This window comes from Trichosurus vulpecula, chromosome 3, assembly GCF_011100635.1.
Source record: "Trichosurus vulpecula isolate mTriVul1 chromosome 3, mTriVul1.pri, whole genome shotgun sequence".
NCBI classification, from domain to species: Eukaryota; Metazoa; Chordata; class Mammalia; order Diprotodontia; family Phalangeridae; genus Trichosurus; species Trichosurus vulpecula.
The window spans coordinates 175,094,620-175,108,504 of NC_050575.1; the positions used below are offsets into that span (position 1 = coordinate 175,094,620).

A 13,885-nucleotide genomic window follows, 5' to 3' on the forward strand; every position below is an offset into this window, starting at 1 on the left:
CTGTCCAGTATGAGATAGTGAATGAAGAGGCAGGGTGGTATGTTGGACAGAGAGGCCTGGGCCAGGAATGAGGAGACATGGGTTCTGTCCTGGCTACTCTTCCAGTTGACTGTGTGACCTTGCACAAATCGCTTCTTCCACAACTCGGTTTCCTCATCTATAAAATGAAGGGATTGAACTAGAGAGTTTCCCAAGGTCCTTTGAGCTCGGACACTATGAATCTCTGTGGAGTAGCTCCTGGCTACAGCTTTCTTTCCAGCTATGAAAACTAGTTTGTCAGCTTTGGGTGTCCTTTGACACCCCTGTAATTTAGAGTTTCTGGGCTCATGCCAAATTCTTTTTTACTCTCTCAGACTTGGACAAGTCACTTAACCTTCTCTAGGCCTCTGCTTCCTCATCTGCAAAATGAACAAATTGGCCTTGATTGAGAGTTCTTAATCTTTTTTGTGTCATGGCAGTCTAGTAAAGCCTATGGACCCCCTCTCAGAATACTATTTTTAAATGCATAAAAAAAATACATGGTATTACCAAGGAAACTATGTTAAAATACAGCTTCTCTTCTCTTGAAACCACCTAGGATGGCAGAACAGGAAGAAGCAGTACAGCCCCCAGCTCTTCCCACCACTACAATCATATAAGAATACTAGAGTAGTGAATAGGAAATTGAAGGACAGTGGGTCATCTTTCCAGCCCAAGGTCATATATTCGACCTCTAGGCGAGTGACCAGGGCAGGATCTCTGGAACAGGAGTAGACTGGGATCCCAGACTCAATGCCCAGAGTTCTAAGCTAGACCAGCAGCAGGCGGTACCCAGAGCTAATCACTCAGTCACTCAGCCACAGGCTCAAGCCCCAAAGTGAAGGGTCTTCCAGAAGGTCAGGAGCTCAGATTTCATGCCCGGAGCTCCTAGCTAGTCCCACAGCACACAGATTTGCAGAACTGACCTTGGGCTTAGCCTCAGCTCAGACCAGCTGCTTCAGGAGCCTAGAACATGGACCTAGTGCCTGATTGCCCCAGCACAGGATCATGCAGAGCAGATCATAGACTTGGTCAACACCTAGGGAAGCAGTGCAGGGTGTTTCTCAGTGGCACCAGGAACACAAACTCATGCCCAAAAGAACCCCAGGATAGTCCAGCAATGCCAGGTTGCACAGAGCAGATCACTAGAAAAATGCCTAACAAAAAAGGGTATGGAACTATTATGGTACTGGGGATGCCCAAGACAAATGCAGAAGAGGAGAATAACTCCAAAACACTGCCTATAAGTAAAGCCTCAAAGGAAAACAGTTTGCCCACTAGATCAGTTAGAATCCCTGGAAGAAATAAGGTAAGAATTCTAAAATAAGTATAAATGGTATTATAAATGAAATGAAAGCAATAGAAGGAAAGAATTGGAAAAGAAATGAAAGCTATGGAGGTGAATCTTGGAAGGAGAATGAATATCTTGGCATAAGAGTTATAAAACTTTACCCAAGACTCCCTAAAAATTAGAATGGACCAACAAGAAGTTAATAATTCCATGAGACAACAAGAAATGTGAAGAACAAAGTCAAAAGACTGAGAAATAGAAGAAAATAAAGACATCAAATATCAAAAATGGATCAAGGAGAGATCAGTTAAGAATCATCGGCTTACCTGAAAGTCAAAACCAAAAAAAAAAAGCCTGGATATCATATTTCAAGAAATCATAAATGAAAACTGCCCATATTTCTTACAACTAAAGAGTAAAGTGAATATAGAAAGAATCCACCAACTTGAAGGAAATCCCAAGATGAAAATTCGTGGGAATGTCATAGCCAAAAGTCAGAACTTCCAAAAATACTTCAATCAGTCAGAAAGGAATAATTTAAGTGCTGAGGAACCAGTCAGGATTACAGAAGATTTGGCAGCTTACCACTGTAAAGGAGAGACCATGGAATATAGTATTCTAAAAAGCAAAAAAGAGAAAAAATAGAAGACTTCCAAATGTTATTGACGAGAAGACCTGAGCTTAGTAGAAATTTTAAAATACAAATATAAGAGTAAAAGGAAACATAGAAAGGTAAATACTAGTGGGAAATCAGAAAAGACTTTTATAAGGATGAAGTTTTTGCTTTCTAATGGAGGGGAGGGATGAGATAAGTATTCCTTCAGGACTTCAGTGTAAATTGTGGTCGTAATGGAATTCAAATGAGGTGGAGGGCCTGGTATTGTTTTTTTTTTTTTTTTTGATATGTTTTGATCATCTCGAAAGGATAAAGAAAAGGGGGTAGGGAAGGCTAGGGGGAAAAAGGGAAGAAAAGTGGAGGAACGAGAGGGTTATCCCACATAATTAGGAAGCATAAGAAAGGGGTGAGGGGAGCTGGCATCCCCTCACTTCGAATTGTTACAGAGTCAAGTGAGAAGAGCCAGGAGAAAAATTTATGCCATAACAGCAACATTGTTTTATATATATAACAAAAAATTATTTTGAAAGACTTAAAAACCCTGGCAAAAACAATGATGAGCCATGACTTTAGAGGACTGATGACTTAGAATGCTACTTGCCTCCTAACAGAGAGGTGATTGATTGGAAATGCTGAGTGAGACATGAATTTTTGGATATGACCAAGGTGGAAATGTGTTTTGCTGGTGTGTTTGTTGCAGGGTCTTTCCTTCCCCACACTCCCCATGGTGAGGAGGGTGGTGTGAGAGAGAGACAGACAGATAGGGAAACAAACAGAGACAGAGACAGACAGAGACACAGAGAAACACAGAGAGACAGAAGATGCTTGTTAATTGGCAAAATAAAATTTAATTAAAAATAAATTCAAGGTAAAGCAAAGGAGAAAAGTTAGCAAAAATAGTACAAATATTAAAAAATCCATAGATGTCAGTTTAAGAATCTCTGGTTTACATGATAATTCTATTCTATAATTCTATAACTTTGCAGCATCTGCCAAGTGGGTCCTATTTGGAGTCTAATGGGTGGTGATGGTGGTGAGGGGGAATTCCAGCCTCTTCACCCTTTCCCCAACCTTTGTGAAATTCCAGCAAAAATCACCCTGTCATCATGTTTATCTACAGAGTGGATACATCTGGAGCCCATCTGCTGCCCCTTCCCCACACAGCCTGGTAGGAATCTGGCTTTAATCCTTCCTGCAGGCAATGAGGTTAGAGCTGCTTTGAACTCTCACTGTCATAGCCATCCCCAGGTTTACTCTTTTTCCTCTTGGGCCCTTCCTGAGCAAGATTGAGGGCACTGCCCGTAAGAGGTCTCTGGAGCTAAAGGGGGAGCAATGACTAAGGACCCCACCCCCACCTCCTCATCTGGGGTCCACGTGCCCCATCCCCTGTGGGGCTGTGAGCATAGGGGTACGCAGATGATTTAGAACTGAAGAGGACCTTAAAGAACATTTAGACCAAGCCTCTCATGTGGACCAGCTGGGAATGAGTGGATATGAGTTCTCTCATCTTGCCCAGGGGGTGTCCTGTCAGCTGGACGTCCCTGCTTTGAATGCCAAATCCTCTCTGTACTTCCTCGGCCCTATCCCTTTAGGTTAGAATTTCTGTTCAGAGGACCCTATCTCTTCCTGTGCCAGGAGTCTAAAGGCTTTTGAACAGAGCAGGAGACCGGTCCTTTTCTCTTCAAAAAACATACATAGTGATCCTGTCCCTGGCCTGGGGACCAGAACACAGAACATTCCATGCTAGGAACACAACATTCTTGATATACAGGTGAAAGAAGGTGGTTGCTTTATTCCTTTACCCCCGCTAGCCTGCCCACTGCTGTACACCCACACTCTTCCCTTTGGCTATGAAAAAGAGCCCAACCTACTTTTGGCAGAGACAGGTCAGCCTCATATCCTCATCAAGCACCTGATAATGGATGGAGTCCGCCCAACTACACGAGTAGAAGGGAATCACCTGGCCTCTCCCCTGAAGAGGAGAGCAATAGAACAGAGGTAGAGACCCCCAGAGTCCAGGGTTGGACCCTTGGACTCCCCAGCTTTCCAGCTACATTTTCTCTTTAGCCAGCACCTAGCACAGGGTTATGTATGTGGTGGGTACTCATTCTATACTTGTTTGAATGAATGAATGGGTAAATGGAGTAACCAGACCCATCCTGTTTTTCAGGAACAAGAAAATAGGAGGAGCTAGGGAAGAAATCAGCATGGGGCCTTCTCGGTCTCTGTCTTCTGCCTCCTGTCTCCACCAACAGAACTTTTCTGTTTGGCCTCTCTCCTCTCTCTTTTGAACTCCCAAGCAAGAGGAGAAAGGAGACAAAGCATTGGCACTCCGATGTGATAACCTTTGCTAAATGTGGCAGTGAATGAATGAACTGACTAGTGGCTAGGCACCAAGTTGGGCCCATCAAAGGCCAATTCCTTCATTCACCTCCTTCCCTACCTAATCAGGTCCGGCCCCCGGCACCTCTTCAGGATCTCTCCAGTGATCCAGCCAACCAGAAGAAAAATGGCTTTAAGTCCAATGTGGACAGGGATGATCCTGCTTGGGTCCCTAAAGAATCAACTTCAGAATTCTGCTCCACCTCTGTCAAAAATTCCTGTGCAGTTCGATTTCCAAGCAACGAAGGTAAGTGGAGTCCAGCAGAACTATGGTCATGATGGGAAAGGGAAGGAGTGGAGTTGTATGTCAAATTCCTTTTATAGAGCTTGAGGAGCAGGGAAAGGATAGAGGTGATGAAGATATATATGAACAGAGTAAGGCAATGTGGTATAAGGAAAGAAGGCTGAACCAAGAGTCAGAAGACCAAATTCTGGTGCCAGCTCTGTCTTTGTCTGATGTTGGACATATCCCAGCCCTGAGGAAGCTACTGATTGGATGGGGGAGACTTGGTCTTCACTCTCCTGGAGCCTTTGCATGAGTATTAATTGTTCAGGGCAGACATAAGATTTAGAGGGTCATAAGCTAGAAGAAACTTCTAAATCACTTTATATCTACTTTGTCTATGTTTCATCCATACCTACATGTGTACATGTTAGAACTTAAATTCCTGGAGGGCAGGAACTATTTCACATTGGTCTTTGTAGCCCTAGCATGCAACACAATGCCTAGCCCATGGTAGGTGCTTACAAAATGTTTGTTGGTTGACCTCAGAGACCATCTTTTCCAGCTCCTCATTTTTAAAGAGGAGGAAACTGAGGAACAGAGAAGCCAAGAGACTTACCCAAGATCATGCAAGTAGTAAGTTACAATGCAAAGGCTCAAACCTAGGTCTCCTGATGCCAAATCTGATGCTCTTTCTTCTGTTCTACAGTATGCCTTTCTCATCACTCAGGATGGCAACAATCCATAGAAATCCTGCACTCAGTGGTCAGGCTCAGCTCAGGAGACCAATTCTTGGGAAGCCTTGTCTGATCCCACCCAGTTAGATACATTCTCTCATTCCACTTTTCTCAGGGCACTTTGTCTAGGCCTCTCCTCTGCCCCTTTCATATTCTATCTTGAATTATTTTTCTTAATAGTAGATTATATACTCCTTGAGACTTGTGCTGGGACTATACTATTTTTCATTTTATTGCATCCACGGCATTTAAAAAAATATTCTTAGATCTTAGCACAGTGTCTTGCACATAGTAGGCATTTCTTCAATGTTTGTTTAACTGCATTGAATAGTCCCTAGGTGCCAAAGAGCTCTCTATGTCTGGCCTGTTGTACAGAAGACACCACCTCCACCTAACACAGAACCCAAGGAATTCCCCTTTCCAGTTTAGCCCCATTTACCCACTTACCACCAGGCCATTTCCAAGCTCTCTGTTCTTTGCCATTGTATTGTCTCTAGGGTCCTAGAAAATGGTTGCTAAGGCAGCATGAGAAGTACATAGGGTAAGCATTCTGCTCATGTGGACCTCCAGTCACTAGCCTTACCTTCAGTTCCAAGGGAAATGGTACGTCATCGGCCTGGCAGGGAGGAACATCAAGACTGAAGGTCTGGGCCACAATAAGATGTATGCCACTATATACCAGCTACAAGCAGACCACAGCTACAGAGTCATCTCCAATCTGATCAAGTGAGGGATGCCCTTGGGGGGAGAGAAGAGGCTAGGAGGGAGGAGAAGGGTCCTCTCCCCCTTCTTTTCAAGCACCTGAGGCCTTTGGGCCCCAGGACTCCATCTTTCCCACATTGGGGCCCAGCATATATCTCACCTAGTGATTTGGTAACAGATCTAAGTGCGTGGGGAACCAGAGTATGTGGGACCCCAACACATCTAAACATACCTCAACCCATTCCTTTTTCCAGGGGTGAGTCTTGTGATATTGGGTTCAGGACTTTTGTCCCAAAGGGTAAACGAGGTCAATTTGCCTTGGACAACTTCAAAGGTAAGTGTGGGGACCTATCACTCAGACAAGTTGCTCAGGTGGAGGGATCCTGCCAGGAGACTGATAAAAGGACAATGGCCCAACAGCATCTTCTGCCTTGGGTTGGGGTTGAGGACTCTGGTGTCGTCCTCCCCCTCTGATGAAGCACTGCCAGAAGAGGTGAACTTGGGGCCTCAGAAGGGGACCAGCCCTCCTGAGTACAGAGTCCCTGACTGCATTCCCACCCCTCCCCCACCATGACCAGCCTATGGAGTTACGAAGTACGTGTTCAGAGTGGTGAAGACTAACTACGATGAGTTTGCCATACTATACTTTCACAGTGTCAAAAAGAGCGAGGTGAACTTCATGGCAAGCCTATATGGTACGTCTTTAGCTGCTTTTCTGCTGATGGTATCCCTGGCCACTCCCTCCCTTACCCCAACAGGATTCCTGACTGGGAGGCAGGAGTGAGAGAGGAGGCCGGAATCCTCAAGTCCCTAGTACTGAGCTCCTTCCCCTTCAGGGAGCCCTTAACCCCCCACCAGCCAGCCACCTCCCATAGTCAGGGGCCTCCCATAGTCAGGGACAACATGGTGGAAAGGTCATTGTGGAAACATCAGTGCTGGTGGAGTCAGAAAACAAAGCCACCATGTTTGTGTTTACCAATTGTGTGACCATGGGCAAATCACTTAAATTCTCCACTTTCCCATCTGTAAAATGAGATTAATAATATTCACCACCTACCTCATTGGGTTATAGTGAGGAAAGTGATTTGTAAGCTTTAAAATACACACAGACACTTAGGTATGTATATAGATTCACATAAATATACATTATATTATGCATATGCATACTATATTTAGATGTGTATATTTTATATACATATGCATATATAAATATACATGCATATATATGTAAACATATATATATATATACACATATGTATATACAGCAGTTAGATAGTGCAATGGATAGAGCACCAGACTTGATCTTAAGGAGACCTGAGTTCAAATCCTACTTTAGGTACGTGCTAATTGGGTGACCCTGGGTAAGACACATAACCTCTTACAGCCTCAGTTTTCTCATCTGTAAAACGGGGATAATAATAGCACCTGCCTCACAGAGTTGTTAGAATCAAATGAGATAACGTATATAAAGTACTACACGAATGCCAGCTATTCTATATGTGTGTGTTTGTGTACGTATGTGTATGTGCATATATACATACACAGAGAGGGAGGGAGAGCTATTATTATCATTCCTTAGAAGAGATAATAATACTGTAACTCCCCCACATTTTTACTGAGCCCCCTCCTTTCACTGACCCTTTTACTTAGCACAGTGCCTGGAATATAATAAGAGCTTAATAAAACTCCATAGAGTCCTTATTCCCCTCCCCGAGGGTGCCTTCCCCTAGAACTTAGCTCTCATGCAGAGTACCAGCCCCAAGTTCTAGTCATCTTAGAATCTCAAACGCCGACCCCTTTCCCCATGGCGTCTTGCACTGTTTCTGCATTCTTCTCTTGATGGTTGGGGAGCCAAGCACATGTGAGCAGGTCTCACATGGGCTCAGCCAGAGCTTGACAGAGTCGAGGGTTTGGGGTGAGTGTTGGGAAGAGGAATAGGTCCAAGAGTTGGACCCCCTGGGAGAAAACCTTGGGGACTGAAGCTTTGTTTGGCTCCAGGGAGAACAAAAGAGCTCAAGTCTGAGCCAAAGGAAAAGTTCATTGAATTTGCCCAATCATTAGGCCTCACTGGTGAATTCCTTCTCTTCCTTCCCAAAGATGGTAAGGCCTAGGATGGTGTGTATGTGTGTGGGGGTGGGAGGAAGTATGTCTTTGGAGGCCAGGGAGCTATCCCCGCCCTCACTGACAACTTCTATTTCTTTCCTTCCTCCCCAAACTTCTCCTGCCCCAGAGAAGTGTATCAATGATGAGACTTGAGTATGATGTGAGTATGAGCCCCTCCAGGACTAGGGGAACACTGAGGGGAAGGCTGTTTCTTAGAAGCCTTGGGCTGATCTGGACACTGAGATGATGAGGGCCCCATGCGCCCACCTCTGTCTTCCCAAGGAGGAGAATCCTAGTATCTGTCTCCTTGTCCTCTACCGTTTGCTTTCCTCTCTCTCCCTTTTCTCCTCTTCTCTATTCTGCAATCTTAGTTCTTCCTGCATCTCACCTTCTCCCTCTGAAGATATTTCTTTTTCTTCTTCTCTGTTTCTCTATCTCTGACAGAGAGACATGTGAGCCTTTAACACTATTATTCCTTGTCCATTCTCTGTTTCTGTATTTGACTCCAATTCTCCCTTTCTGTCTCATCATCCTATCACTCTCCTTAGCTCTATCCTCATTCTCTCTCTTTTTCCTTCTCCCCATTCCCTCTATTCCTGTATCTTTATCTTTGTGACTCTCTCCTATTCTCCTCTCCTTCTTCCTGTCTCTGTTTTTCTGCCTCTGTTCCTAGTTGTCTCTCATTTGTCCGTGTCTCTCTCTTTCCTTGTCTCAATCTCTTTCGAACACATCTCCTATGAGCCATGCCAAACTAGCACCCAGACCCACCCCAAGCCCTGCACCTACCTCCTAGATCTCACTCTCCCATTCCTGGCTCTTTCTCTAGATATCCCAAGTTCCACAGACTACAGCCCATCTTGGCTCCTTCTACCAGGCCCCCCTCCATCTTTGCCCATCTGCTGCTAGAGAACTGGAGATACCTGGTCCCTGCTCTTATCTGTTTCTCAGTATGGCCATCCTGATCTCATCCAACCTCTTACCACAGGGGCTGGTTAACTTTGAGATCCCCATTCAGGGACAATAAATGCAGAATATCAAGAACTTGAGTCTGAATTTCTTGAGGGGTGGGGAAGAAAAAAATGAGACCCTGTTTTAACTAAAAGGACAGCCGATTATTCATCTTGTGCCAATGGAACGTCCATGCAGCAGATTTCCCTGGGGTCCAGGTTCTCATACTCAAATTTTGCAGGTTCAGAAATTCAATTTCTTCAATTACCCCAGGAATGATAATGCTCCAAGGAAATGAGTGCCCCAAGTAAAACTCACAAGAGACTGATTTTTAAACCACATACCCATTTATTAATTTACAATGAGAGATACACCTGAAAGGGGAAGCAGAGCTAGGTGTGTAGCTGCCCCAGGGGCCCTTTCTCTTGGTGAGTAAATTTGCTCATGAGAAAAGATTACAGATCATCAAATCTAGGGCTGGAAGACCACTCTGAAGTCTTCTGATCATTAAAGAGAACAGATCATTAAAGAGATAGTTTTTGAACATCTAGATAGAAGAGTGGTGATTATAAAGAATCACGATGGTTTCATCAAGAACAGATCATGCCAGATTAACCTTTTTTTCCTTTTTTGGTAAAGGATTGCTAAACCAGTCAAGGAGAGGAATGCTGTGGGTAGAGGTTAACTAGATTGTAGCAAAGCTTTTGATAAAATTCTTTTATTATTCTTGTGGAGAAAATAGAGAGATATAGATAGAAAATTGTACAATCGGAAGGATTCAGAATTGGCTGGCCTGACAGATTCAAAGAGCTGTTGTTATGGTTGAATGTTAATGTGGTAGAAGGACTCCAGTGCAGTGCCCCAGGGAATCTGTGCTTGGCCCTGTGCTGTTCAACGTTGTTATCAATGACTTATATGAAGGCATAGATGGCATGCTTATCAAATTTGCAGATGATACAAAATTGGAAAGGACAGGTGACACACTGGATGACAAAGCTGGGATCCAAAAAGATAAGCCAGAGTACTGGGTAGAATCCAATAAGATGGAACTCAATGGGGGCTAAAGGCAAAGTCTTGGACTTGGGTCCAAAAAATCAACTTCACAGGTATAAGATGGGAGAAGTATAGTTAGAAAGCAGTTATTCTGATAAAAATGTGAGAAATTTAGTGGACTGCAAGCTCTGTGTGAGTCAGTTTGATTTAGCAGCACCCCCAAAAGCTAACTCAGTCTTGAGCTGCTTTAAGAAGGCATATCTTCTGGGAATAGGGAGATAATATTACAACCGTACTCTGCCCTTATCACATTTCATGTAGAGTATTGTGTTCAGTTCTAGACAACACATTGTAAGAAGGGCATTGGTAAGCTGAAAAGTGTCTAGAGGAGGGCAGCCAGGTGATCAAAGGACTTGAGCCCATGACACAAGAGGATCAGTTGAAAGAAACTGGGACTGTTTAACCTAGAAAAGAAAAGACTGAGGGGACATGATAGCTGCATTCAAGTATTTAAAGATGTTGAACATCTGTTCTGCTGGGCTACAGCCCCCTAGCAAGGTCAGAATCTGAACCCAGATCTTCTCAATCCACATTCAACTCTTTTCCTATTGTATACCAGGCCAATGGTGAACAGCCGACAAAATCAAAGGGCATTGTACATTACAACAGTCTATTTCCATCAAATTACGGTAGACCAATGAATTAATTTCCCATTTAGTCATTTAGGGAGCATTTCTGTCTAAAATACTGGGACCAGCTATTAGCTTCTCCCCTGAAGGACAATGTTGGACAAACTCACACTGACTCATTTTGCAACTGAATGCTTCTTTCTCAATATTTGCCATCAGGCATTAAAACTTCTGTCATTACAGTATGTCCTCATCAGACATGTTACAATTTCCAAGATTGCAGTTGTTCTTACATTAGTTATATTTTAAAATGTTGCCTTCCTTTTTAGCCTCCTGGAAGGCATGGAAAACAGACATCCCTTCGGATTAGGGTTGCCCCAAGGACACAAAGAAGAAATTTAGATAGGAAGTCTCTAAACTGATGGTTTTGGTCTTAGATTCTGTCAGCTGTCCCAAGGTTTAGGGGGGAGGGAAGGACTAATAATCACAGCTAACATTTATAAAGTGTTTACTACGTGCCACCCATTGTGTTAAGTACTTTACACTTATTATCTCACTTGATTCCCACAACAAACCTGGGAGGCAGGTGTAAGACTATCCCAGTCTTACAGATGAGGAAACAGACAAACAAAGGTTAAGTGACTTGTACAGCATCACACAACTGGTAAGTGTCTGAGCCAGATGTAGGGCAGGTAGGCTATACAGTGGACAGTGCCAGGAAGACCTGAGTTCAAATCCAGCCTCAGATACTTACTAGCTATGTGATCCTGGACAAGTCACTTAACCCTGTTTGCCTCAGTTTTCTCATCTGTAAAATGAGTTGGAGAAGGAAATGACAAACCACTTCAGTATCTTTGCCAAGAAAATTGAAAAATGGGGTTGCAAAGAAACAGACACAACTGAAATGACTGAACAACAAAATTCCTGACTCCATGCCTAGAGCTCTGTCCACTGTGCAATCATTAACCTTGTAGCTGAGACAGTGACTGTCTATCTCCTCCACCCCCTTGAGGGACAGACAGATGCAGGACAGGAAGAAGGTAATCTTTCGATTCAACAAATAAACATTAAATGGTTATTATATTGTAGCCTATGCACTGTGTAGAGGTGGGATGATGTGGGGGGGGGGAAGAGAGATAAGCTAGGGTCTCTGCTCTCATGAAGCTTACAATCTAGTAAAATTTCTGCTGTTTTTGAAAAAGATTTGGTACCTTACACTATTTCCCAATATCCATCCCTTACCTCTCTCACTATTGGGAAGTCCTCCTTGATCTAGACAAAGTTTTGTTTCGTTTTTTCCTAAGTGGTCCCTGTCCAAGGTAAAGGTTTCCCCACCTAGATTAAAAGGGTTGAGATCGGGGCAGCCAGGTGGCGCAGTGAGCAGAGCACCAGCCCTGGAGTCAGGAGGACCTGAGTTCAAATCCTTAGACACTTGACACACTTACTAGCTGTGTGACCTTGGGCAAGTCACTTAACCCCAATTGCCCTGCCTTCCCTCCTCTCAAAAAAAAAAAAAAAGGTTGAGATCTCTCTGAACATCAGAAAGGAGTAAGTGTGAACTTAATTCAATGGCAGGTAACCTCTCCAAGGTGAGTATGGCATTGAGGGAAAGAGTTCAGCTTAGAATGTGAGAAGCACCAGTGACTGGGAGCTTACAATTGGGGATCCACCTGACCCACCTACCATCATCTCTGTAGGTACTATAGGGGTAGGACAGGTGGTGGTGAGGGAGAGGAGGCTTGGATTAGCAGTGGAGGAAAATAAGGAGGTGGTAGGAAGTGGAAGGGAATGAGTAATGATTTTCATAGTCATTAAAATTCCTCCCTCTCTCACACAAACTCATAAATCCAAGAACCATTACACAATGGCTAAATGATCAAAGGTTATGAACAAATAAGAATTGTAAATTATTAACAACCGTGTTAAAGATAGCTCCAAATCACCAGAAATAAAAGAAAACAACTCTGCGGTTTCACCTCATATCCAGTAAACTGTGTTTTTGGGTCTTTTGGGGAGGCACCTGGGGCTAAGTGACTTGCTTAGGGTCACATAGCTAGTAAGTGTCTGAGGCTAGATGGATTTGAACTCAGGTCCTGCTGACTCCAGGGCTCTTTCCATTGTGCCAGCCAGCTGCCCCCACGCCCAGTAAACTGGCAAAAATGACAAAAGATAGAAATAGTCAGTGTTGGAGGGGTGGTAGGAAAAAATGGCCATACTAAGGCACTGGTGGAGGAGCTGCAGATTGATACTGAAAGGTAATTTAGAATTATGTAAGTAAAATTGTTAAAATGTCCATACCCTTTGACTCAGAAATTCTACTGCTAGATATACACCCCAAGGAGATCAATGATTAAAAAAAGAAAGGCCCTATATACAAAAGAGGGGCAGCTAGATGGCATGGTGGATACAGTGCCAGTCCTGGATTCAGGAAGACTCATCCCCCTGAGTTCAAATCTGGCCTCAGACATTTACTAGCTATGTGACCCTGGGCAAGTCACTTAACCCTGTTTGTCCCCATTTCCTCAACTGTAAAATGAGCTGGAGAAGGAAATGGGAAACTAAGTTCAGTATCTTTGCCAAAAAAAAACCCCAAAGGTGTCACAAAGAGTCAGACAAGACTGAAAGGACCAAACGAACAACATGTACCAAAAAATATTTATAGCAGTACTTTTTGTAGCAGAAGTAAACTGGAAGGAAAATTTATGACCAAGTTTGGGAAATGTCAAACCAAGTTGTGGTACATGAATGGAATGGAATATTACTACTCTGTAAGAAAGGATGAATGTGGTGAGCAGCAAAGGGGGGACTGATATGAACTTATGTAAAGTGTAGTAAGCAGCAGCAGAAAAACAATATTTGCAATAAGCACAACAATGCAAATGGAACAAACAAGAAAACTATCAAAACTGTTTGATACCATAATTATGATAACGAAGCTTGTCCCTAAAGCAGAGATATAAAAAGGCACCACCTTTGACCAAGGTGGAGTGTGGGAGAACACTATATAGATGCTTTTTGACAGGTTTACTAAACTACTTTCCCACTCTGAAAAATGCTTTGTAAGGATCGCTCTTTGGAAAAGGCAGGGGAGAAGCATACTTTGTGAAATATATTTGAAATGAAAGATTACTTTTAAAATAGAAGCATAAATTAAAACAACCCTGAAGTTTCAGTTCATAACCAGGAAACTGACAAAAACAACAAAAGAGGGAAATAGTCAATGTGGGAGGGGCTACAGGAAGA

General features: G+C 43.4%; 1 protein-coding gene across 1 annotated transcript; it reads left to right on the plus strand.

The window, feature by feature from the left end:
• Window positions 1-4,434: 4,434 nt before the first annotated feature.
• On the plus strand, window positions 4,435-6,443 carry LOC118842315 (neutrophil gelatinase-associated lipocalin-like). The gene is made up of 3 exons (XM_036749885.1): window positions 4,435-4,554; window positions 5,857-5,993; window positions 6,224-6,443. The coding sequence occupies exons 1-3, from the start codon at window positions 4,435-4,437 to the stop codon at window positions 6,441-6,443; spliced, it is 477 nt and encodes a 158-aa protein (XP_036605780.1).
• The last annotated feature ends 7,442 nt before the right edge of the window (window positions 6,444-13,885 follow it).